General features: G+C 49.7%; 1 protein-coding gene across 1 annotated transcript in view; it reads right to left on the bottom strand.

The window, feature by feature from the left end:
• The window catches only part of MEGF11 (multiple EGF-like-domains 11), a 331,130-nt gene that overhangs the window by 7,440 nt on the left and 296,381 nt on the right, over positions 1-27,309 (bottom strand). Inside the window, exons 12-20 of the mRNA XM_006831516.1 lie at positions 27,153-27,255; positions 18,037-18,183; positions 17,599-17,733; positions 12,335-12,463; positions 11,196-11,324; positions 10,640-10,768; positions 10,046-10,174; positions 8,459-8,698; positions 1,217-1,273 (exon numbers count right to left, since the gene is read on the bottom strand). Coding sequence (XP_006831579.1) covers positions 1,217-1,273; positions 8,459-8,698; positions 10,046-10,174; positions 10,640-10,768; positions 11,196-11,324; positions 12,335-12,463; positions 17,599-17,733; positions 18,037-18,183; positions 27,153-27,255 — 1,198 coding nt within the window. The remainder of the gene's footprint in view (positions 1-1,216; positions 1,274-8,458; positions 8,699-10,045; positions 10,175-10,639; positions 10,769-11,195; positions 11,325-12,334; positions 12,464-17,598; positions 17,734-18,036; positions 18,184-27,152; positions 27,256-27,309) is intronic.

Genomic DNA, 27,309 nt, shown 5'->3' with positions numbered 1-27,309 from the left:
TTCCTGGTTAGGAAATGATGCTGGTATCAAAGGCTAGATCTGAAAGACCAGAGCAGTGATCCAAAGACATCTCGTTCAGTTAGTCCAGTGGTTTTTAAATGATAGTTGAGTGATTATGCTGCATAAGTATAACTGATACATTCATCACAAATGCAGATTCTGAGGCCTGCATTTAGATCTAGTGCATCTGCATCTCCAGGAGATGGGGCCTAAGCCTGTATTTTTAATAAGCTGTCCAGGTGAGTCTGCAGTGGGGTCATTGTTGTCAGTTACATTTCTTTCAACTTGACTGAGACTCTTAAACAGACCCTGGAGACAAGAAGACAGGCCTGTTACATGTGTACAGTCCTTTCTAATATGTAGACATATTTCCATCTGTGGTTTAGCTTCCATCTGTGGATAGTCCAACTAACCTTGTTAGATAACAGGATAAACGTTTTCCTAATCTTGCAGATGAGGAAATAGCCCGGGAGAGCTCACTGTCATCGGTCACATTTAATAAGGGACAGGGTAGGTTATAAAGTCAAGTCTGTGTCGTTCTAAAGCTGCCTATTTCACACATCGGTCATTTAATCCTGGGGGATAAATGCAGGGTCAGGACCTGACCTTTCATCTTTGGTTTCACCTGTAGTTTTGCTAGAGGGATGATCCAACTGGCAGTACCCATGGACTGGGCATTAGTTCTGGCTTCCATGCTCACAGGAGCAGAGCTCTCATGAGGATGGAGTGCCAAACCATATTAACATAGGGTAGCCTTTTCATTCCTTGTGCCCCAGAAAGCTGGCAGGTGCAGGGTAGCGTTCCTCCCCAGCACGACGACAGGAGGCCTCTGGGGGCAAGTAGATTGACTTTATTTCAGGTTTTGTAATCAATTTAAATTGTGCTAATTGGTTGGATAATGACGTTCTACATTTCCGAAACCATTTAGTTGGCATCTATAAGAAAGGGGAAAAAAACAACATCCCACAAGTGTTTGCTAAGCAGGTGCAACTGAAATCAAAAGATGAATTCATTATTATTATGATTGATTCTCCTGGGCAAGCTCCCCAGCGGCCCCAGGTCCTGTGGTCGTTTAACTAACTCTGTGCCTGTGAGGAGGGTAGGGCGTGAGGGAGATGTGCAGTTTCTCTCAGGAGGAATGCGTGGCCATTTCAGATCTGCACTCTCAAATCTTGCTAAGCCCTTTCTAATGGGACGTCAGGATTAGATACTCTACCTTTGAATCCTTTGTCCATAATGTATGTGTTCTGACGTCTATCCATTCCACAAACACCTGCATAAAAATAACACAAGAACAGAACAGTATGAGGATGAGTGAGGTTTACTTAGACTTGTATGTATTCTTTTTTTCTTTCTCCACTATCCGAAAAATTATTTGCTCCAACATTGTTCTGGGTTTAATCTCCCCTAAATCAATTAGAGCCAATAAGGATTCTTGAAGGGCTCCTGAGCATTAACTGTGAGTGCCCCATGGCCTACTGGGCATTCCTTCTCTAACCATCAGCTCTCAGGGGAATGTCTTCCAGGAGGGAGCAAAAGGCAATTCTGATGCCACCTGCAGTCGGTACAGGTGAAGTTCCAGGCTCCAAAGGCAAAGAATGAAAGTTGAATCAGAACTAGTTCTAAGCTTGAGGGAGGAGGTTAAGGAAGATATGTACTCCAGCCCCCATTCTGTTGGACTTGGGAATGGGGTTGGAGACAAGTTTCCTCTCAGCTTGGGTCCTGCCTCTCTCCTGGGTCTGAGGCTCAGCTGAAGGAAGCCTGAGAGGGAGGAGGACCAGCTGCTGGGGCTCTTGAGTCATCTTTACAGGATGTACAGCCATCCTGTCCACAGCCAGCTCTCCTGGTTACCCAATTTTATGAATGATTCATTTACACATCATTGAGAGCTGTTCTTTGAAAAGTGTTAATCATTTCTGTTTTTTTAACACGTTTTTTCCCTTTTGGCTGTTACCATTTATCCTAGGCTCCCACAATGCATGGCTCTGAGTCCCAGCTAGAGATAGGACTTAAAGCTTCAAGGACAAAGTTCAGGTTTTTTGTGCTGGAGATCCCAGGAGAGACATTACTTAGCATTTGGAGGTTGGGACAGTAATGATGGTGGCTCAGAGTCAAAGCCATTTTTATTCAGCTTTTGGGGGCACAGTAGTAGGCTAGGTGTGCAGAAAAGTGCTTACTAAAATATAGATGGACTCTCCTCAAAGTTTTTCATACTGAAGACCAAACCCTTTGCTGTTTAAGTTTCTTCACATACTCTACTGCATAGAGTGTACCGGCTGAATTTTTAGAAGTCTGGCAAATTGAATTAGTCCTTAATCCCTTCGACACATGCCTTGAACCAGGTCCAAGTCCTTCTCAAGTTTGATACTCTTCTAAAGGTCCTGTAGATACCTGTGCCCTTCAGAAACATGACTGCACCAATCCATATCCCAGATAAGGACTTCCTCTATCCTCCCAGAGACAATGGAGACTTCACTGTTAACGTTTCTCCATTTTTACTGAACAGGAAAAAGGACTCGAGGCCCCACTGGCTAGTGAGAAGCTGAGTTGTGACTAGGACCCAGATCTTCCCCTAAGTATTCATTCACATTGGCCAGGAGCCTACCTGGTAAGCCAAAAAGTGGCAGTATGTGGTGACTCTAGCTACCCAGGTTGAAGAGTTACCTGCTTTGGGACTAATCTCTGGATTGAGCCTGAGGATTTCCCATGAGGAAAGAGAGAGAATGATGGTGGTGGGGGAGGTTACTGAATGCTCTGGACACTGGCCAGGGGATCCAGAGCCAATAAAAAAGCTTCTTGGGTACAGGTGCAGAGTTCTTGCAGCCTATGCCTGCCGAAGGAGCGATGAATTCAGGACTTTTAGGTTTCCTAGTACTGCTGGACCCAGGGACCTGCAGAGGCTGAAAGAACTGCATTGCTCTTGAGCCCAAGAAACTACCTCAAGCCTGGGCTAAGGGCCGAGTTGTCGAACAGTGTCCTGGCAGGGCCACAGTCCCTGTTCGTTGGCACCGACTTCTCTAACCACTGCCTTTCCAAGTCTCCAGGTTTGAGTCTATCACAGGAGCACAGGGGACACTGGCCAGCACGTCACACACTGGGTCCCCACCTTTCCAGATCCCTGCTAAACAGCCCAGGCCCCACCCAATGAGCTGAGCTGAGAGAGCTTGGCCTGGGGCCTTGCTGCATTCTTTCTGGGGCATGTTGGGCTCTTGAGCCAACACACCAGAGAACCCCAAAGGTGTCACCATCTCCAAGTCATTTCTTAGTGGTTTGGGTGGTAGTCTGTGGCCTGTAAAGAGGAACTGTATTGTGGCCCCTAATACTTGCACAGTTTGCGTGTATACACTGAGCATGGTGGGGGAGCATGCCTTCCTTCAGACAGGGGTTTGGGCTTGGAGGCTAATGTTGGGAGGGAGGGGCTCAACAGGGAGAGTTCTGGGAACCCAGGACTGGTGGGCAGGTACTGAGTCTGGGATGAAGGTTAGGGGTGGAGGGTAGGGCTCAGGGTCTGACCTGGTGAGTGTGGCTCAACAGGATGGCTGAGGTGTCTAAGTTCAATGTAGAAGTCCTCGGGCGGGTACCTGGCCTCCAGTGCACTGATCTGGAAATGGGAGTCTAGTGAGAGGAATGACAGGGAGGAGCCATTATTCCCAGGTCCCTGGTATACAAGGAGATGAGTGTCAGGGGCACAGGTGAAGGAGATCACAGTCCAAAGGGCCAGGGCCATCGGCTAGAACGCAGGCCCACTGCCTTGTTTCCCCACCTCCCACCCTTAACAGGAATGGGTACCGGCAAGAGCATGGGCACCTTGCTAGGGGCTGGGTTCAGAAGGAAGGCATCCTTTTCCCAGATTGTGAGTTTGCCTTCACCTGACAATCCCCCTGTCCTACCCCAGCCATCTCCCTGGGACACTTTTGCCTCCTTAGCCCCCAGCCATCTCCCTGGAGCACTTTTGCCTCCTTAGCCCCTAAGGAATGGAGGTGGGTCTTGTGTTTCACTGGCTTACAGGAGCTGAAAGAGAGGGCCTTGAGTCTCCTTCCCACATCCCTTCACCCCACGGGTAAACTCCTGTGTGGGACTCATCTACTAATTGGCTTCCATTGAGAAAGGACCCCTCTCTATGGAGGGAGAAAAGAGTACAGGATGGTCAAACCACTACTGACCTAACACGTTCACATAGCTGTAGGGGGTCCAGCCTGGTGTGTCTCTGTCAAGGGACTTGTGACTGAGCTGTTCAGAGAGTAGGAGAGCTGGTTAATGCTAGTGCCCACAAGGTGGCCCTCCCCAGCCTTGGTGCACCCTCCCCTGGGATAATGCTGATTCACCTAGCTGGTAGACCAGGGAGAAAAAGCCAGGTGTTTCATGACAGGCCACCAATAAGAACAGAAGATTACCCCCTGCCCCGCCCAGTGCAAACTGGCTGGCTGAGGTGGTGGGGTTTTCAGGCCTCTTGGGGGTACAGAGAGCCAAGAAGTACTCTGAGCCCAGCTGGGCGGGATGAGCTGCAGAAGTGGGGGCTCTGCAGTGGCTCCCTGCAGCACACACCCTCCCCAGCCCAGGGGGAGCTGCCTGCAGCGTCACTGCCCTGTCGGCCACCTGAACTATGCAGAGAGTGTGAGTCTCTTTCCTGTAACCCAGGAGTCCTGGTGTGGTGCTGCGGGTTAATGCGCTGGACAGCAAAGTCTGTTTGAACCACAAGGTCTGTGGTTCAAGCTCACCAGCTGGAAACCCTAGACAGGGTTGCTATGATTGGGAACCAACTCAATGGCACTTAACAAGGTGCTTTGAGGTTTCTGGTGTAATTCTTCCTGCATTCTCACCACTGCCCTTCATCTGAGTCAAGGATGGTTATCCTCATTTCACAGATAGGGAGTGAGTCCTGGCTTCCGGGCCTTGCTCATGGTCACACAAGGAGTTGGTGACTGAGCCAGGTCTAGAATTTAGATCTCACCCCTATACCTGTACCTTATTCATACCATCACAGCTGCTTGCTAGGCCGCCAGGCTGAGGGGCTGTGGTGTGAGGTGGGTCAGAGCACCACCGGATGAGCTACCCTGCAGTCACTCAAGCCTCTACTGAGCAAGGTGGTGGGTGCCTCCCTGTTAGAAGACCAAGAGACACATGAACACAAGGGGCCTTGGCATCTCATGGCTGGCCCCCTTCCCCTCTAGCTTGCTGCAGTTCTGAGAAGGTGACACCAGGTAATCAAGGGCCTCCTACTGGGAAGCTCCAGGCTCCCTTCTGCTTCCAGCTCCTCAGACAAACCTAAAACGGAAGCTGGGGTTGATGAAGAGGGGCCAATGTTTACAGAGGGCTGGGTGTGGGGCAGATGGTCAGTGACTTTGCATATGGGCCTCAAGGTACCTCACACCAAACTCTCCCTGCCTGATTGGAGAAGACTGAGAGTCCCTGAAAGCATGATCCTACAGTGGCTGCCTGTAAGTGCTGCCCAGTGTCTGCAGTGCCACCAGGTGGACGTTCTCAGTGGGGGAGACAGGGAGGCAAGGACTCCAGATCTCTAGAATAGAGGCCTGGAGGAGGAAAGCTGTGCTCCTGGCTCATAGTACAGGAGAGGATGGGAGTGGGGTGTGTGTGTGTGTGTATGTATATGTGTATATACACACACGTGCACAGATGGGTGTCAGTGTGCAGTAGGAGTCCAGAAGATGCTGTGGTCTTTGAGTCTGTTCTTAACTGATTTCTGCATCTCCTACTCTGCCCAGCACGAGTCTTGGCACATCATAGTGGCTCTTCACACGGTACCTGGAGTCATGGGGTGGCACTGTAGGATAAGTATTCAACTGCAAGGTTGTTTTGAAGTGCCAATCTTGTGGTTCAAACTCACCAGACACTCCTTGGAGACCCCTATACATGGTTACTATGAGTCAGAACCAACTTGACGGCACTTAGCAACACCACCCCCACATTATCTACCTGATGCTGAGGTAGCCTTGTCCCAAAGCCTGTGACTCTGAGAGAGAATGCCTTGTCATTGGCTAGGGTTAAGCTGGGAACTGTCAGGGAAGGCTTGGGCCAGGGGGGCTTCCACCTGCCCTAGGACCTTCACGAGGACACTGCAATGGCTAATGTTTGGGTTCCACGGCCCATGTGGCTATGGATGATGTACTAATAACATGTGCTGTGTCCAGATACAGATGACAGTAGGTAACAGTGGGTACTCTGTCGTGTGGCTTTGGTACACATTCTGTTGGTGATGGAGTGCAGTGATTAATGATGGGGGGTAGTATTTTGTTTATGTGTGATATGCTAGCAGTATGTGACAAAACTGGCTATCTGGTATACATGGTTCACTATGGCAGGAAAGCTACACACATGATCCCAGGACTTGGCAGCCAGCTGGTTACACACAGAGAACATATGGAGGGGCAGGCATTGTATTAAGCTACAGATTGGCTATGTGCAGTGCTGACCCAGGGCTGTGTCGACTGTATTGGCAATTGGTTCCACTTGGACCCTTCATGTTTGAGGTGCAGTTCCTTCCCAGACACAGGTGGGGACTGACTAAGGGGACAGTGGACAGGGGCTGAGGCATCAGGGAGCCGGTACCTTGGTGGGGCTGTTCCTGTCCAGAGTGCTGGCCTGGCTGGTGGCAGGCCCCCCGCACGCCAGTGCGTGGTAGCTGGAATTGGAAAAGCACTGGGCATGGCTGCTACTTTGAGACAAATCTGGGAAGAGAACAAGGCGCCATATACCATCACACCCTACCCCTGACATGAGATACCCACAATGCTGACACCTGGGCTGGGCAGAGCCCTGCAAAGAGAGAGAGCTACCCACCCCCTCCCCACCAAGCCCCGTGGTACCTACGACCCCACAGACAGTTGTCAAGTCTGACCTGTTTCTTTCCGCATGGCATCTTCATACAGCAGGCACAATTCAGGTTAGGTTCGCTAGTGTGGACAGCGCTGCTGGAGCATGGACACCGAGTGCTGGCTCTGTCCTAGCCTCAAAGGTCCTAGTCTCTATTTAGGGCTGGATGACCCTCCCTTGCTTCCCTTTTAGGGTCAGACCCCAGCAGTGAGTTCATAAAGACAACCCCTGCTCCTCTTGGCTCTGGTACACAGACCCCAGAGCCCTTCCAAAGATTCCAGAATCTCACCACAAGGCTGGGGAATTCCAGAGGATTGGTATGGAAAACCCCAGCTACCCTGACCTTGCTTATTGCTCATAGAAGAAAATCCCCAAATCTCTGTGGGTTTGGGATTCAGCAGAGTTTGTCTGCTTTGTCTGAAATGCCAGGGGATATGTAGGTCAGAAGCTCTTTGAAGGCAAGATTTGCACCCTGACCACCCTCCGTGCCTAGCACACAGTAGACAACACTGAGCAGGAAGGGACCAAAATGACCTGGGCTTTCTTTCTAAGCACACGGTGTGAGAGGCTGCAAGTCAGCCAGGAGCCAGCTGGCGAGACAGGCACCCTTGTGCTCACCCAGCCAGGCCCAGCCTTCCATCATGTGAGTCTACTGGTGAGGGGCTGGGAGGGAGCAGGTATATGGACAAGAGTATTTGGACCCTACTGGCACTATGGGTCAATGCGCTGGATTGCTAAGTAGGTTTGAACCACAAGGTTGGCAGTTCAAACTCACCAGCTACTCTTCAGCAACCCTATACAGGGTCGTTATGGGGCACTTAACAAGGATAGTTACCTATGAAGCAAAACACTTATTTCCAAGGCAGCAGGCTAGTAGCCCCATCCCAACCCCACTCAGACTCCCAGATAAAATGTCCATTGGAGTTGTTACCACATTTATGGGCAGATGGGGCAACTGCCCAAATATTCCCCCTCCGTGCATTAATGTTGTCAGGTGCCATCGAGTCGGAACCCCATGCACAGCAGAACGAAACAATGACCGATCCTGGGCCAAACTCACTACCGCCACCACACTTGATGCCATCAATGATGTCACCTGGCTGATCCATCTAGTTGGGGGTCTTCCTCTTTTTCTCTGACCCTCCACCTTACCCAGCATGACATTAATAGGTTCCTTTTAATCGGAGAATGGTTTGTGTCTGGGAACTGGGGAGAGGAGCTTGCCCTGAGGCCTTCAGCTGGAAAGCAGAAATGGAACAAGGCCTGGTCACTGGGGCCCAAGACCTCACTTCCTGAGGTGGCATAGGCCTTAGGCTGGGAGGGGGTTCCCCTAGAGCAGTAGGGAATGTTACTTACTGCTCAGTGAAGGTGTCCTGGTGACTAAAGCCTGGCCAGAAGGATGGAGAAGTTCAGAGGAATTGGAATGAGGCTCCCAACTACAGCTGCTCAGAGCTGGGGCCCCATCTACCTCTGCATCCCAGTCCATTGTCTCTAGGAGGGTCTGAGCACCTAGCCCACAGTAGCCAACCCTGCAGGTAAATAAGCCAAGGGGTCTCCAAGGAGACGGTGTGGCCCTTCTGGGGATGTGGGGCTGGGAAAAGGGTCATGCTGCAGAAATAGCCCTTACCTGAGAGGGAGTAGTCAGTGCTGGTCATCCTCAGGGCGGGTGTGTAAGAGACACGGGGAGCCAGCTCACGGCCTTTCTCTTTCTGCCGCCTCCGCCTGCGCCAAGCAAACAGGCCGAGCAGCAGGACCATGAAGACCAACAGGAGGATGATACCTGTGACAGCACCCACCGAGTGCCGCTCTGCCCCCAGCGCTGGGCTGATCTTGGTGTAGGGGTTCAGCTCCTCCATCATGAGGGCAGCTGTGGGCAGGGAGACGGACTGAGTCGGCGACAGGCTTGCTCATCAGATCCCCTCGGCTGGAGCCCAGACTGCTCCCACAGTAGAAGACCTGGGTTCTGGTCTTAGCCCTAGTCTTCAATCCCTGTGTGGCCCTGGTCCTCATGACTGCCTTGGTTCCCTCAACTGCCTAGGAGGGAGGAAGTTCTAGGGTCACAGAGGGAAATAAAGCATCATACCTAATGTTTATTGTGTCTTCTAAAATTGAGTTACAGTATTAACTCATTTAATCCTCCCAGAAACCCTAGGAAGTAGAATGATTTCCCTGTCACAGATAAGAAACTGAAGGTTAGATCACTTGCTCAAGATCATACCAGTAATGGGCAGAATTAGGTTTCTCAGGAATTAGGAAACATGGACTATGACTCTCCTCTTGCCTCCCAGCTGTGTAAATCTGAGAGAGTCCTGGAACATGGGACCAATAATCTCACCAGCCTAGGGGTACTGTGAACACCAAAATGACAAATTGGCAAGAAAGACAACAGAAGCCGTGAGTAGTATGCCAACATACCCAGATGATGCCCAAACCCTCTCTAGGTTACATGCACGTGAGCTAATCCCCTCTGCAGATTCGGCAGGTGGTCAGGCCTCCCTTTGCCCATCACTGTTGGCTGCTCAGAGTAAACAGAGCTGGCCAGCATCCCCAGCGAGGTATATGGGTTGCTTTACCGTTCTCAGTGGTACATCCTCAGCAATGCAAACATCTTTCTGGCCTTTTTCTATCATGAGGGTAACTGAGGACTCCTTCTCATCCCTTGTCTCTTAGAACCCACAACAATATAATCCCTTACATGTTTGCAGCACGTGCAGAGAATTTTTACGTACATAAACCCACCTTTATCAAGCATCAGGTAGTGCTGCTAAATCCTTTACTCACATCTGCTCACCTGGTCCTCCCAACTGTTGGCTGACTGAAGAGCTGGCGCGCTCTTTAGTCCCTAGAGGAACCTGACACAGGATTGATAGAGTCTTCCCATTTTGCATGTGGAGTGATTGGCCCAGCAAAAGGAAATGGGACACTTTGCAGGTAGTATCAGAACCAATAGTTGGGAGATAATCCCACGTGATCTGGTGGCTACCTGGGCTTGGCTGGTAAGAAGCCAGAGAGGCTGCCTGCTCTGTTTTCCCTCCAGCATCTGCGGCTTACCCAACTCTTCTCTTTCCAAATATGAATAAAGGAAATCACAGTGTCATTATAAAATCTAGTGGTTTCCAATTGGAATCCTCTCTAGAGCTTTCAGGGGGTCCCTTCCTTCCTAAAGACAACCTATCCATAGACCCCTGGCTGGAGACTGTCACCTGTGTATTACCTTGATCACACCTGATGCCTTTGAACCCAGGGCTGCAGTAACAGGTACCGGTGACATGGTCACAGGTGGCATTGTTCATGCATTCACACAGTTGCTGACACCCATAGCCAAATGTTCCCGGAGCACATCCTGTGGAGCACCAAGAGTTAAAGTTGATAGTGGGGCACCCCCACCAGCAGTGATGGGGAGTTCACCCTCCTGCTCACTCCATGTGCAGAACCTCTGGGATGATGAGCCAGGCCTTTCTCATGCTGAGGGGAAACCTGTTTTCCTGTAGCGCCCCCTATGCTGTGCTTTCTTATTGGGGGTGGACACGCACCTATAACCCCGAGTGGGTGCAGAGGGGAAGAGCAAGGCCCACCTGCCACTGCTGCCTCCTCACTGGACACCTCATTTTACAAGCATGCAGGGGCCAGGCCCTCAGCTGGGTATTACAGGCACTTCAGAGAGGCAACAAACAAGACTTTCCCCTCCTTCCAGGCCTCTGCGCTGGGCTTCCCCCCTCCACCACCACCCCACCCATGGAAGAAAGATATGATTTGCAAACACCCCTGCATGGGGCGCCACACCAGAAGTAAGAATCAGGTAACTTACTCTGCTCACAGTACCTCCCGGTGAAGCCTGTGCGGCAGGTGCACTTGCCCGTAATGTGGTCGCAGCTGGCACCGTTCTGACATTGGCACACACGCCCACAGTCCTTCCCATAAAATGCTGCTGGGCAGCCTGGGGAAATAGGAGCCCTGGTCAGAGGGGTGTAGCGGGGGCCAGATGGCTGTGCATCTTCCTCAGTAGAAGAGGACGAGAACTGTGGGGACCCTGCGCTGGAGCCGTGTCCACGATCCATACCCTCGTGCTCAAGAAATTGGGGAGGTGGGAGAGTGTCTTCAGGGCCTTGGGATCAGATACCAGACTGCGGGCCCCACTGTCCAAGGAGGGTCTGTACTTGGGCCACCTAATGCCCTGACCTTCCAGGATTGAGTCCGTCAGCTCCCTGAATCCAGCCAGGTCCTGGGGCTGACCAGCAGAGCCCAAATGGGGGTGAGGGAGTCCCTTTCCCTCCCTCGGTTGCAGGCCGGGTTGATGCCTACGGTGGCCAGCAGGCCGCAGCATGCGATTCTGAGTGGCTAGGCGGCCGGGAGGCGGGGCTTACGCTGCGTGCAGAAGAGTCCGGTCCAGCCAGAGGTGCAGTGGCAGGTCCCGTCCTCGGCGCGGCAGCCCGCCCCATTGTGACAACTGCATGTGTGGAAGCAGGCAGGGCCCCAGAAACCGGGTGGGCAGGCTGGAGCAGAAGGGGGAGACGGAAAGGCCGGAAGGGGAAGGGAGTGCATGTCAGACCCAGGACGCTAGGGTGGATCCAGTAGCATTTCCTTACTTTCAGGACCTTGCCATATTATTTACAGAATTTCTCAAGTCACCTCTTTTCCAAGCCAATCAGGGCTGTCATTCAGCCCAGACTCTGCCTGCTCTCCAGGTCTTTGATGACTTATGACGCTGCTTGGAGGGCTGAAATCTCACCACCTGGGTGACCGATTCTGAGGACTTGAAATGTGTGTGTGGTGGTGGTGGTGGGGGGGGATGGTAAGCCCCCCATAGATATACTGTGGGTGCTGACTGCCTATGAGGCTGGGGGCTTTCCCAATGCAGGGCGTATCCTTTCAGCTGCTGAGCTCCCTGTAGGTGGCACATGTGTCTCCCCCATCAGAATGGAGGTTCCTCAGGCCAGCCAGCTAATGGGCACCCTAGGGGTACTGTTAGATCTCACCTATCAGACAAGGAGCTCCGCAGGGCAGAAACTGTGTCCCTTTCCTCAGATAGGGGGTCCCTGAGAGAGGGGTACAGCTTACCTAAACAGCCCCTACAATACCCTGTCTAGGCCTATGATTCCTAGCCGTCATTCACATGGGCCACCCAGAGGCACCCTCTCCCCTCCTCAGGTGGATGCCCCGGCCTCCCTCCCTCCCTACCCCAAATCCAGCCTGTCAATCTGCTCCCTTTCTCTCTTCCCCATCCACACTGAGGGATTACTCTTTGGCGGGTGCTAATGGAGGATTAATTCTCAGTATTCATAACATTATTCATAACATTAATGATACAATCAACACTGTCACTACCTTTAATACCTGCAGTTAATAATGCTCATGATCAATCTTAATAATCATATTAACCAAAGAGCTAAGTGGGATTCAGGCAGGCACTGTCATCTCCAGAGGCCCAGTCCTGGGACTTGGAGGCACTAGGAGCACAGTGTTCTGCACAAGGAAGGGGCATGCTCAGTGGGCATCGGCTTACTCTGGGAGCAGTCTTTGCCGATCCATCCAGGGAGACACTGACAGGAGCCATCGATGGGGCTGCAGGTCCCGTTGTTGGCACAGGAGCAGAGCTGGGCACAGTCCTGCCCAAAGTGCCCTCCAGCACACACTGTGGGCACAGGGCAGCCTGGTACCTCCCTCCCCCTTGTATTCCCTGTATCCTCACCCACTACTGCACCCCAAAAGTGCTCAGGCCACAGCCATGACCACCCTTGGGGCCAATGATCTGGGTAGGGATTGCCCACCTCAGCACCCCCATCACCTCTCTCCGTTGTCCCTCTTGTGCCCACACTTTTCAGGAGGCTCTGTTATGGTCCCCTTTGACAGAGGAACAAACTGAGGCCCATAGAGCCATTTACTTGATTTAGGTCTCACAGATAAGAAGTGGTGAGGCTAGGAATCCCATCTCTGGATCCAGTCCAATGCTTCCTGTACCGCTCTGCAGCCTCTCTGCCTTCCATCCCTACACCTTTGTCAGCATCACTGATTCTATACAAGCTGGAAGGTTGTTTGCAGCTGGAAGGGTACGGGCAAATGCAGCGTGGCACATCTGCAGTTAAATGGTGGCGGTCCCACACTGAATATCTGTCCCTGGCCACATCTTTCCAAATAGTGCCTGTTCCTCAGGAAAGCCCACCAGGGTACACGAGGCCCTGCCCACTATGGAATTCCCAGAGTCACTATTAGGATTCTGGCTGTAGCCCCTCCTGAAAGAGTCATTCCTTGGTTCCTCACTTAAGCTGTGAGCTCCTTTAGGCCAACGTCTGGTTACTGAGTACTGAGCTCCTTTAGGACTACTGTGTACCTTCGAGTTGATTCCAGCTCATGGCTACCCTCTAGGACAGAGCAGAGCTGCCCCATAGTTTTCTATGTTGTGACCTTTGCCTGAGCAGACTGCTAGGTCTTTTCCCCTGGGGAGCAACTGGTGAGTTCGAACTACCAACCTTTAGATTAGCCAACCAAGCATGTGACCACTGTGCCCCCAGGGCCCCCTCTTTAGGACTAGGTCTGAGTGTTGAACATCTACCTCTCACTTCCCTTGCAATTCAACTTCCATCTGTTTCTGACAATTTGAGCTTCAAATACAGCTCTCCTCGTGGCATTCCCATGCACGGCTCAAACCACCTCAGAGGCTCCCCAGTGTCCCAGAATAACATCTGGGTCCTCGAGACCAGTGCTTAACACCCCCCCCCACCTAGTTTTTCATCCACAACCCCTCTCCCCCAGCTCTCCATATTATAAATACACCCCATGCCTTTCCCCCTTTCTGATGTCACTTCTAGAACTCCCATCATGCTTTGCTGTGGAAATCCTACCCAATCTACAAGACTTATCTTGAAAAGTCACTTCCCCCATGATCCTTTTGTAGTAAACTCACTTTGTCTCTCAATAGCAATTCTCCCCTTCCTTAGACATAAACTCTTGATTTTTAGCTGAGTATGGCCACCTGGGATAAACATTTCATTTCTCGGGCTCCTGCACATCTGGATATGGCTGGCCATATGACTACATTCCGGTCAATGATAAATAGAAATGTATGTCCTTATTTGTCCTTTTTTCCTCACTGGCTGAAATGTGGGTATGATGGCTGAAGCTTAGGCAGCCATCTTTCATCAGAGGTCAAAGCCACATGTCTGAGTGCCCAGCACTGTGCCTGACATACACCACACACACTCAGGTAATATACCCAAGAGACAAAACAAGGCCTCGGGCAGTGAACCTTCCAAAGTGACCCCATCTCTTTGAGCTTTTCTGAGTACAACATACTCCCCTCAAAGCCCAGTTCTAGTCAGCCCTGCATGCCTCCGAAAGGCTGCCTTGCATTCCTGTGATCTAGGCAAACTCCTAGAATCTCTGAGGACCTCACTCGGTTGGTGGAACCACACAGAGATTCATGGGAAGGTGCTGATTCTTGAAAAGAATCGAACTGTCTAGGTCTTTCAAACCTTGAGCTGGTGCCCAGTCCTTTACTCTGCACTTCCTCATACCATCAACCCAATCCAGCCAGAGTGTGAGCACTCTCAGATTCCTGTGCATGCTCAATGGCTGGGACGAATAGGAATGACAGCATGGTGTGCCAGGCCCTGAAGTTCAGAGCCTTCCGTTTGGGTCCTGGCTTATGTATTCAACAAACACTTACGTGACACTTAACTGTACCAAGCACTGCTCTAACAACACTCTTCACCAGTAAGTACCGCTTCACTTACCCTTGCCATCTTCTCATTATGACCACCTGTCATTAGCTCTGTTACTAGCCCCTAAGACACTCAGAGGTTCAGTAACTTGCCCAAGGTCCCAGAGTTAGGAAGCTCTATCATTTACCAGTCAAGTCCCTTGGAATGAACCACTCACCCCTCTCAGTCTCTGTTTCCTCATCTTTGAAATGAGACTGATAACCTCAGCCACTGGCCTCAGACCACAGGTAATATGAAGGGGCTTCAAAAAGTTTGTGGAAAAAGTCCATTATCTTTCAATTCCATTTTTTCCACAAACTTTTTGAAGCCCCTTGTAGCTATGGGCAAGCTGGCCACCCTGAGTTTCCCTTGGCAAAAATTTGAGCTCCTTCCTAGGCATGCTAACTACCAGAGACTGATATGGGTCTCACCTGCTTGCAGCCTGGGCTCCTACCACTTTCAGCCTCCTGAAAGATAACTGGCCCCACCTTCCCCTCCTCCGGTTCTAGCGAGGTGCTTGATTTCAGAACCCACGCCCCTGTCCTGGCCCTCTGAGGATCCAGGCTTACTCCGCGTACCCCTATCCCCAAAGCCAACCCCAAGCTTAGCTAACAAGACAGTCTTATGTTTGAAGTCTCATACACAAGGCAGACAAATTCACCACAGAGCTGCTAATGTGATCAGTCGAGTACATTAATTGGTCGACTTCTTAGCTGAATCAAGAGTGAGGCAAAAAAGAGGGGTGGTGAAGAGAAAGGGGGGTTGGTAAAAAGAAAACATCTGGTTATATTGAATCTATGTTTAATGATTATGCATAAGCAGTGTCTGTAATTTGTAACTCGCCAGAAAGCCAGTCATTAGAAAGTGTCAGTTCAATTTTTTACAAGGTTTGAGACTTAACCAGGGCAGTTGCCATTAATAGCAAACTCTATTAGATCTATATGTGGAAAATACTCATTAGGCCAGCGGGCGATAAATCAGACATCACAGGATCTGAGAGTTACTCCTCCGGCTTCTTAGGTCCTAATTTAGACTCAGCCTATCTATATCGATGGCTGGGTCTCCGATGTTTAATAAGTAAACCTCGATGTGTCGGGTTATGATTAAACTGTCCTAGGAGGACTGCAAGCAAATGAAACTGTCACATATGTTTCCCTGGGGCCCAAACTTCTCCTGACCTCAAAGCATCACAGAGTAAACTTTCCACTCATACATATTAACAGCCCATGGGTAGAGAAAAATAGCCCAGCTCAGGGGTGATTATTCATTAACAGAATGGGTTCCCTTGGGAGGTACTGCACTCTCAGCCCCAGGAAGTATTTGAGCAGAGGCCAGATGAGATTCTTGTATAAATGACCTTGAAGTTGCTTTTTACTTTCTCTAGATGTACCAGTTACCTTAGACTCTGACTCTTGGTGACCTCATGTGTGTCAGAGTAGAACTGTGCTCCAATAGTGTTTTCAATGGCTGATTTTTTGGTAATAGATTGCCAAACTTTTCTTCTGAGGTACCTCTGGATGGACACCCACCACCATCATATAGGTTAGCAGCTGAGCCCATTAGCCATTTGCACCACATGGGGACTCTGCTTTTAGCTCTAACCCAGGTGTGGGGAACCTTTTTTCTGCCAAAATTTATAATATCATTCACGGATTGTATAAATTATTAACTTAAAAATTAGCCTGCTCTACTTGGTCAAACATTTCATTAACTCACCCCTAATGTGGTGGCTAGGAGCTCTGGTAGCGTAGTGGTTACGAATCGGGCTGTGAACCGCAAGGTCAGCAGTTCGAAACTACCTGCGGTTCCGCGGGAGAAAGAGGAGGCGTTCTGCTCCCGTAAAGATTTACAGCCTCGGAAACCCTGTGCAGGGTCGCTATGGGTCAGAACCGACTCCACGGCACTTAACAACAACAACAACAATGTGGTGGCTGAAACCCTATACATACTGGGCTGCTATGGGTAAGAAATGGCTTGACAGCACTTAACAACAACAAAGACATTCCAAGGGAGCACAGTGGCTCCATAGGATAAGCACTGGACTGAAGCACAAAGTCCACAGTTTGAGCTGCTCCTTGGGAAAAAGATGAGGGTTTCTGCTCCAGCAAACATATTTTGGGTTCCTGGTGTGGTGCTATAATATTAGCATTGGTCTGTGAACCACAAGGTTGGCAGTTCAAACCCATCAACTATTCCTCAGAAACTATATACAGGGTTCGCTATGAGTTGGAACTAACTTGACGGCACTGAATAAAAACAACAAATCCCTGGTAACTTGGGACCAGCCAGGATGGCAACATTTACACCTGGGAATCGACACCTGGGGCCAATCAGCAGCACACCAAAAGCAAATCAGCTTGATGTCTACCAATCCTGCTGAGTGGGAGCTGTGCCTGCAGTTGGTGTTGAGGAGGATTCGGAGACTGTGAGGGGTTAGTGATGACTGCCCAAGTTCCAGGGCAGATGACAGCAGCTACCTCCAGCTCTGGTAGCGTAGTGGTTATGAATCGGGCTGCGAACCGCAAGGTCAGCAGTTCGAAACTACCAGCTGCTCCGCGGGAGAAAGATGAGGCATTCTGCTCCCGTGAAGATAAATAGCCTTGGAAACCCTGTTCAGGGTCGCTTTGAGTCAGAACCGACTCCACAGCACGTAACAACAACAACAACCACCTCCTCCAGCCCAAATCAGAACTCATTCCTCTGGACTCCCAGAGTGTCTTCCATCTTCACTACTTGGCTCCGGACACAAACCACTTGTAACCACTTCTTATGTGTATCTATCCTATGTGTCCCTCATTTTCCACCCATTTAGCATGGGCTCCGGAGTAGAAGTTGTTTCTCAGCTCCACCACTTGCTAGCTGTGAGACCATGGGCCAGCCCCTTCATGTCCCTCAGTCTGTTTCTTCAACTATGTAATACCTTTGGTATCACCCCACGGGGGTCCAGTTCTCTGAAAGGTAGATGTAAGCCCTGAAGAGGCCAAGAGCTTCTCCACAATGTGGAAATCCCAAAGCCCCTCCCTCCCAGCAGCCCTCTCTTCCCTCCTAGCACCCTCCCCTGGAGTCGTACCTTGGTTGCAGAGGGCTCCCGAGAATCCGGGGAGACACTCACAGACACCGCTGATGTGATGGCAGGGTCCACTGCTATGCACACACAGGGGACATGGCTGGGTGCAGTCGTGACCATAGAACCCAGGGGGGCAAACTAGGGGTAATGGAGAGACATGGTCAGTGGCACAAGGGCCCCCAACCAGGCTGGGATCCACATGGGAATGAAGGGAAGCAGCCATTCTAGAGTGGAGCTGTGGCCTAGTTCCCTTGGATTTGGGGACAGAACCCCAGGGAGGGGATGAGAGGAGACCAGAGTGAAGGGAGAACTGGGGCTGACCCAGAGGGTCCAGTCTTCCTCGTGTGCTCTCATGCATGAGCAGGACTGTTTTCAATTAGGGAGGCATGGAGAGGATGCACCGTCTAAAGTCTGCAGGATGGTGGTGGGGGGCAGTCTTACTTCTCTGGCATAAGGGTCCCCGAAAGCCAGGAGCACATTCACAGCTCCCATCCTCTGGGGAACAGGAGCCGCCATTCTCACAGCTGCAGGACATGGAGCAGTTGGGACCCCAGTGGCCAGGTGGGCATGTACTGTCGCAGCGGATGCCTGGGGACCAGAGGTAGACTTAGGTCAGTAGGCTGACAGGAGAGGGAGGCAGGAAGGCTAATGAGAAGGGTCCCAATGAAGTCTGACGAGGCAGAAGCAAATGCAGGGCAGCTGGGAATGTGGAGGAATGTGGCAGGTCAGGGAGGGCTTTCAGGAAGAGATGATGTGCAAACCGAGTACCAAGGGACAAGGAGGAATTGATCAAATCAAGGAAATCATACGTACGTGCAAAGGCAGAAGACAGGAGAGAGAATCATGCCTTGTAAGACATTTTATACAAGTTAACCTTTATGGTTGAACCATAAAGTGCAAAGTGGGGTACAGCAAGAGACACAGTTGTGGGGATAAGGAAAGACCAAAGCATGAAGGGCTCCCTTCATCCTTAGTATCTTAGCTGGGAGAAGCCAATTATGGGCCAAGTGTGCGTCCTCATGGGGGAGCTTTGTGGGCCAGGAGTGAACTAGATCCACCTTTGATATAGCCAATGAGTCACAGGTCCTCACTGGGTCCCAGCCAACCAGAGTGGGGCAGGGAGGGACCTAGTGAGGTGTGGCACTGTAGGATCAGCACTGGCCTGCAAACCACAAGGTTAGCAGTTCAAACCCACCAGCTGCTCCTCAGAAACCCTGTACAGGTTTAACGTGTATGTAGACAGTAAACCAACTCAATGGCACTAAACAATAACAAAAGAGTGAGGTGGGGTCTCCCACCTCAGTGGATTTCAGATGGTCTCGACCACAGCCTTCAGTGCAATATGAATTTCATATCATATGTGCACACATATGTGTAGATGAAACCAATGCTTTGCAAAATGACTTTTGCCATCACACTATGTGTGATGTACTCTGGTGTTTTCCAAACTTTGTGATGTATTCTATTTCTTTCCTTTTAATGTTGTTATTAGGTGCCATCAATAGGTTCTGACCCATAGCCACCCTGTATAAGGTTTCCAAGGAGCGGCTGGTGAGCTTTCAGTTCAAACCAACCTTGCAGTGCAGTGCATTAACCCTCAGCACCACACCAAACAAATTGATTTAATGATCCTTGATTTGATCAGGAGGCCTATTGGGGAACTGGTGGGATTTCTCTATAAGAGGAATCAAAACAAGCATGGTCTTTTTGAGGTGAGGTAAAGAAAATATACATCAGGATGACTTCAGCCCAAAGGCTAAGTAGGAATTGAAAAAGGCTGGAGACCCCAGCTCCTCCCAGGCAGAGGGGCTTCCTGTCTGACATTAGGTGAATGGAAAGGGTGGGCCCAGGAGACCAGCTGAGCTTTGGAAGGAGAATATCAGAAACTCAGAGAGGGGCTGCAATAGCTCAGAAAGTCTTGTTATAAGGACAGAAATTGACCCTCAGACCCAGTGAACAGAGTCAGCCCAACTTGCAAAAGGGGAGCAGTGGGACCAATTTAGAGGCAAGCTAGATTCCTACAAGCCCGCCTGGGTCAGCAGGGAAGGAACAGGAGGGCAGAGCAGCTAGAGAAAGGTGGAGGGGGGGATGGAGGTGGGGTGGGGTGGTGGGGGTTTGCTCATCTAATTCCATCAGCACTCTGGGACATCTCAAATTTGCAGCAGGGTGGGGACTTCAAATGCCATTCCCCAGGAAATGAGGCCTCCAGGTGGAAAGGGGGGATCTCCCTAGGATCCTTTCCCAGTGGGAACCAGACAGCCACATCTCAGCCCTGGATGGAGATCTCTTCCGGCAGAGTTTCAGGTTCAGATTCACAAGTAGTAAGCTCTGGATAAGCCGCCTGGAAGGGGCTCTGGGGAGGGGCAGGCCCCGCAGCATTCTGGGTGCATTCTCCAATTGTGTCCCAAGGACTTATTTTGCCTATAGTTGCTGAGAACCCCAGGACTGCAGGTCCCTGGGAGCCTCGCTGTCTGAGGAAGGGCCTCCAATCCTACCTGGGCATCAAGCATTGGGTGTAGACAGACCAAGTTCCACAGATCATACCAGCCCACTGCTCTTTTCTACAACCATTGCTGTTGTTACGTGCTGTTAAGTTAGTTCTGACTCATATATCGACCCTGTACAGGGTCTCTCAGGAGTCATTGGTGGGTTTGAACTACTGATCATGTGGTAAGCAGTCCAGTGCTTATTCTACAGTGCCATACCAGAACTTCTTTCTACAACAACTACATGAAATTAATAAAATGCATATAAACCCACCTACCACCATTGCTTTCTACTCCCGTAAAGATTTACACCCTCGGAAACCCTGTACAGGGTCGCTATGGGTCGGACCCGACTCGATGGCACTTAACAACAACAACAACAACAACCACCATTGACCAGATTCCGACCAACAGCCACCTTATATAGATGATCTAGGTCTTTATGAGATCAGAAAGTCTGATCTAAGTCTTTAATGGGAGCAGAAATCCTCATCTTTCTCCTGTGAACCAGATGGTGGGTTTGAACCACCAACTTTTGATTCAGCAGCCCAACACTTAACCCATGGGGCCACCAGGGTTCCTTAGGCAGGTAAAAGCATCCCTGAATTCATGGTGTTGGTGGTGTTGTTAAGTTGGATCCGACCCAGAGCTACCCTATACAGGGTTTCCGAGGAGCGACTGGTGAGCTTGAACCACCGACCTTGCAGTTCAAATGGCTTTGCAGTCTGGCGCATTAACCCACAGCGCCACACCAGGACCCCACGGTGGTGCTTGGTTATTGCACTTTCCCCCATCGATGGCTGTTGACGAGCACAGAGCCTATTAGCACAGTTCTCAGACCTCCCAGCTTCATGACCCCCACTGGTTTATGCTCTCCAGGAGCTCTGGTGTGGCTGACCAGAATGGGTGAGGTTCCCACTTATTTTGACTGTCTTATTTCTGAGTCCGTAAGTACAGCTACAGTCATGAATGTTACTGTTGTTAGGTGCCATCGAGTCGACACCAACTCACAGCGACTCTATGCACAACAGAATGAAACACTGTCTCACCATTGTTGCTACACCTGAGCCCACTGCTGCTGCTACTGTGCCAATCCATCTCATTGGGGGTCTCCCTCTTTTTCTCCGACTCTCCACTTTACCAAACATGAAATCCTTCTCCAGGGACTGGTCCCTCCTGACAATATGTCCAAAGTATGAAAGATGAAGTCTGGTCATCCTGGCTTCCAAGGAGCACTCTGGCTGAACTTCTTCCAACACAGATCTGTGTGTTCTTTTGGCAGTGCATGGTATTTTCAACATTCTTCTCCAACACTATAACTCAAATGCACCAATTATTCTACAGTCTTCTGTAGTGACTGTCCAACTTTTGCATGTATATAAATAAGGTCATTGAAAATACCTTGGGTCAGGCATACCTTAGTCCTCAAACTGACATCTTTGCTTTTCAACACTTTAAAGAGATCTTGTGCACCAGATTTGCCTAATGCAATACATTGTCTGATTTCTTGACTGCTGCTTCCATGAGTGTGGACGCTGAGCCAAGCAAAATGAAGTCTTTGACAATTTCAATCTTTTCTCCGTTTATATGGATGTTGTTAATTGGTCCAGTGGTGAGGTTTTGTTGTTTTTTTTTTTTAACATTGAGATGCAATCTATACTGAAGGCTGTGGTCTCTGATCTTCATCAGTATGTATTTTAAGTCCTCTCTGGTAGTGTAGTGGTTATGAATTGGGCTGTGAACCTCAGGGTCAGCAGTTCGAAACTACCAGCTATTCCGCAGGAGAAAGATAAGGCTATCTGCTCCTGTAAAGATTTACAGCCTCGGAACCCTGTACAGGGTCGATATGAGTCAGAACCAACTCCATGGCACATAACAACAGGTTTACAACAGCAAGCAAGGTTGTATCATCTGCATATCGCAGGTTGTTAATGAGTCTTCCTCTAATTCTGAGGCCACATTTTTCTTCCTATAATCCAGCTTCTCAGATTATGTGCTCAGCATGCACATTGAATAAGTATGGTGAAAGAATACAACTCTGGCCATGAATATGACTGTCAAAATGTTTTCATATCCAAAAGTGGGTCTCCTTGGAGACTGAGAACCCCAGGTGGAAGGCTTTCTGCTCCAATGGCAGGTTAACTGCACAGCTCTAGAGTTCTGCAAGTTTTATAACCTGGGTCTGGTTCTGCATGAGTGGGGCTAATATCTAAGGTTCTTCTATGCCCTTAGAGCTGCCTGGAACTCAAGACATTTGGACTCAGTGAGACAAACGGTCAAGGGTTTTCCCTTGTGTGGCACTTGTGCTGGATTGGAATGCCCCTGGTTTAAAAGGGAACAGATGGGACTAGCCTGGCCCTGGGAGGAGGACCACTACAGTGACTAAAGAAGGAAAATACTGGGAGATTAAGTTAGGCTAAGGGTCCATAAATTGTGATTCTCCACCAGACCTGGAGGTGGGAGTGAGGAGAGGGAAAGAAGATGGAACGAAGAAAGCAAAGGAGGTAAGAAAAAGAGGGAACAAAGACAAGAGACAGAAGGAGGGGAAGAAACTAAGCGGGGATCGTGGGGATGCATGTAAAGTTGCTGTTGTTGTTAAGTGCCAGCGAGTCGGTACCGACTCTAGTGACCCTATACACAACAGAACGAAACACCTCCCAGTCCTGGGCCAACCTTGCAATGTCACGCTTGAGCCCATTGATGCTGCCACTTTGCCAATCCATCTTGCTGGGGTCTTCCTTTATTTTCTCTGACCCTCCACCTTACTAAACATGGTATCCTTCTCCAGTGACTGGTCCTTCCCAGCGATATATCTGAAGCATGGAAATTTACAGGAGGGTTTTCTGTAAAGCTCACTTGAAAGTTGATCAGACACCAGGATTTCACTGTATGTAGTTCTACCTGTCTGAGCTATTATTTTACTGATGTTGTTATGTCCTGAGCTTTGGAGCTAATGAAATTGCTTTAAAACAACATGATTTACAGAGTCAGAATGTGCTGGAAGCCACCCAAGTTCCATCCCTTCCCTGACCATGGTGGTGGGCCTGGGTTGGCATGAGGTCTGTTTAGAGAAAAGACCAAGCTTGCTTGGCCATCTGCCAAAGGTCTTGAAGGAAGAACTGGCACAATGAAAACACCAGTCAAGTCAATTCCAAGGTCATGGCAAAGCTGTGCCAACAAAAACAAGGGTTTTCATGGCTGTGACCTTTTAGAAGCAGATCATTAGGTCTTTCTCCCGAGATGCCTCTGGGCGGTTTCAAACCACCAACTTTTAGGTTAGTAACTGAGTGCTTAACTGTTTGCATGCCCCAAGATTGTCATGGCACAGTCCACATCAGCTCTAGAACTCATCCCAGCTGGGGAAGCTCCTATCCTCCCTCCCAGAAGCTTAGCCATGTCCCCAAGCCCTAGTTTCCATGTTATTGATAGGCACGAGGCTGGCAAGAACTCAGCACATCCTTCAGGTCCTTTTGGAGCCCTGTTCCTCCAGGAAGACTTCCTGGCTGTCTTCCAAGGGACTCAAGCATCTATTGGCAGTCAGCAGCATACCTGTCTCCTGCATGTAAGTCCTCTCACTCCTACCAACAATTTGAAGCCAAGAACCACGACTCACTGGTACTTGCAACCCTACTTTCCTAGATGCTCCTCAAGGACAGGGACACCATCATGGTCCAGCACAGGAGGTTTGGCAGATAGTGGAGACTAGAAACTGTTCCTGTTGTTGAATTCTGCCGTTCACTAATGGGCCAAGTATCTCCATTACTGTTGAGTCAATTCTCACTTATAGCCAGTCTAGTATAAGAACCCTGGTAGCACAGTGGGTTATGAGCTGGGCTGTAACCACCAGGCCAACAGTTTCAATCCACCAGCTGCTTTGTAAGAGAAAGATGAAGCTTTCTGCTCCCATAAAGATTTACAGTCTCGGAAACCCTACATAAGGATTTGAGTCAGAATCAACTTGATGACCATGGATTTGCTTTGGGGGTTTTATAGGACAGAGTTGACTGCCACGCTGGGTTTCCAAGGCTCTAAATCTTTACAGACACAGGGCACAGACTGTCTATCTTTCTCTGATGGAGCAGCTTGTTGGTTTGAGGCTGCCGAATACTTAACCCGCTAAACCACTTGGGCTCCTTCCTTATCACACAGTTGTGATACGACATCATATGCCTTAGGGTAAAGCAGAACCCACAATGAAGCAAGGCCAGAGCAATGTGCCAAGGGCTCAGGGTCAGTGGGTAGAATTCCCAGGCTCAATCTTGTTCCTTTCTCTAGGACAAACCTCAGGACATCAATCACTTCTCTAAAATAACTTCAGGATCATGTTTGGGGAAATTAGTTTTAGAACAGCAGAGGTCTTGCTGAAAGGTTGTCCATCAAAGACAGAATTTTTAAACACTAGATGTCATTAAAATCTTACCAACTCCCTGGAAATTAAGGCAATAAAAAATTAAAATGAATTTCCATTGGGCTTCAGCTAAGAGCCCAGGGTGCTGGTGACCGAGGTAGAGCCTTGTTCTACACTGAGGGTCAGGAGACAAGCAGGACAGGGGAAATGGGTCAGGGATGCTATATAGCAAGCAATGTCTCTAGCACTTGGCTGCTAGCAACTTTCTGGTTGTGGAGAACAGAGGTTGACTAGCAAACTGGCATGAATGAATTATCTGAGAATCTACACTGCTAAAATCAGCCATAGGCCCTTCTCCTTGTTGTCTGCCTTCTCCTGGCTAGCAGGTTCTTTCACACACATAGTCATTAGGCACTTCCTACTACATTCATAGGTGTGACACTGTAGGATAAGCACTGCACCTCTAAGTTGGTGGAGGGTCAGAGAAAAAGAGGGAGCCCCCCCCAACGAAATGGATTAGTCAAGTGGCAGCATTGATGGACTCAAGTGTGGCAACAGTAGTGAGGTTGGCCCAGTAGTGAGGTTGGCAACAGTAGTGAGGTTGGCCCAGGATCGTTCTGCTGTGCATAAGGTTGCTATGGGTCTGTACTGACTCAATGGCACCTGACAACAACATATGGTAGGCAGTGCCCAAGACAGATGGGGTAGCTGCCTGTGTGGGGGTGATGGCCAACTTGGGAAGGCAGATATTAAACAAATACTCAAACCGGAATTCAATGACAATTGTGGTTAAGTACTGCAACAGGAAAGTGTAGGGCGTTAGAAGAGAGTTCTGCACGTGGCTGTCTTGGTAGAGGATGGAGGGGAAGTGTAATGGGGAGTACACTTGTAAATGTAAAGAGAGTCTTCCCAGAGGAAGCACCATTCAAACGGGAAATCTGCTGGAAGAGAAGTATCCATCTGGTGAAGAATCCAGGCCGAGGGGAGGACACATGCAAAGACCCAGAATCTGGAAGAAGTTGACTCTGAAGAACTGAACGTTGGCCTGAGTGGCTTATATCTAGTGAACAACAGGGAGGGGATTCTCAGGCAGGCGCAGGACCAGATCATGTAGGGAGGGTCCTGGGCCATAGGGAGGATTTTATATAAATGCCATGGAGTGCCTCAAGGTCAGCAGTTCAAACTCACCCATACAGAGTCATTGTGGGTCAGAACCAACGTGACTACACTTGACAACAGCAACAAAAGTGTCATGGGAACCCATGAAGGGGTTTTGAGGGAGACTGAACAACTGAGTTTTGGAAAATTCACTTTGGTCACCATGTGCAGAATGGATGTAGCTGGGCCTGGAGGCCAACCAGGAGGCTGTGGCTGTGTGAACTAAAAGACGGTGCCCCAAGGTGGCAGTATCCACCAAGTGACAGCAGTGGGGATGGAAAGGAGCGTTGGATTCACCAGGTATTTAAGAGTAGACTGGACAGGACAGATGTAAGGGGACAGGATTCTAAGCCAGGGATTAGCCCTGCCCCCACTATCCTCTGCAAACACAGATTGAGCATTTACATACCGACCAACTGCCAGCCTTGGTCTGATTTTCACAGGTGTGTCCCTAGCCCCTAGAACAGATCCTGCACACAACAGATACTTTGTGGATTCAAGTGTTTCCCCCACCCACCTCACTCCCACCCCCAATATGCACTGTAAATCCTAAATCCTATACCTGTGGTTGAAATCCTGGTGTGGTGCTGATGGATAAGCACTCAACTACGAGGTCAATTTGAACTGCACATTTGGCAGTACAAACTCACCAGCCTATACAGGATCGCTTACACCAACAACAAATACCTGCAGCTATAATCCCATTTGGACTTTTGGTGTTGTGCTGTGGATCAACACCGGACTGTGAACCACAAGGTTAACAGTTCAAACCCATGAGTTGCTTCTCAGAAACCCTTTACAGGGTTACTATGAGTTGGACCCAGACTCGACGGCACATAGCAACAACAACAACAAAATAAGCCTATTTGGAAATGGGTTTTCTTTGTTATTCTAGTAAATTCGTACTAGCATAGGATGCTCTTGAGTCAATCTATTTTGAGATAGCAAAGGAGCGGATGAAGGAAGCAGAGTCGTGGGAAGATAGATACCAAAGGACCTAGAACTAGGACCTTCTCCTAGAGCTGACAGAGAAAGCAAAACCGCCCCCTAGAGCCAGCACCTAAATTCAGACTTCCAGCCTCCTAAGCTCTGAGAAAATGCTTTTCCACTTACACTATTCCTGTTTGACATTATATATATATATAATCCACTGCTATCAAGTCCAACTTACAGTGACTCTATCTAGGGTTTCTCATCTTTGTCTCTCAGAGCAGCTGGTGAGTTTGAACTGCCAACCTTGCGGTTAGCAGTGTAACACGGAACCCACAGTGTAACCAGGGCTCCATTTCCGTTATGCTGTTGCTGTTGTTGGGTGCTGGTTCCGACTCACAGTGACCTTGTTTGTATGGTGTTTCTGAGAAACAGCACTAAATAAGACAAAGTTCAATAAATGTTTGTTTGCTTGAACTGAATGGAATGGAACGAGGGAATTAAGCCCAGAGGGGATACAGGGAAAGGTGCATTTTTTGGGAGCAGGAAGAAAAGCTAGTGAAGTAGGAAGAGTGAGCAATTTCGCGTGGTGGGAGAACACCAAGAACCTGGTGGGGAGGTGTTAAGGGGGTTACCTGTCCAGCCAGCCAGGCAGCAGCAGTGGCCAGAGATGGGATCACAGCCTTCTGAGTGGCTACAGTCACAGCGTTCACTGCAGTTCAGCCCAAACATGCCATCCTGTGGAGAGGAGGGGAAGTTAGAAACTATCAGGCCTGGCCTGCAGAGGATCTG

This window comes from Chrysochloris asiatica, unplaced genomic scaffold (assembly GCF_000296735.1).
Source record: "Chrysochloris asiatica unplaced genomic scaffold, ChrAsi1.0 scaffold00004, whole genome shotgun sequence".
Taxonomy (NCBI): Eukaryota; Metazoa; Chordata; class Mammalia; order Afrosoricida; family Chrysochloridae; genus Chrysochloris; species Chrysochloris asiatica.
This window is presented reverse-complemented; position numbering and strand designations above follow the sequence as displayed.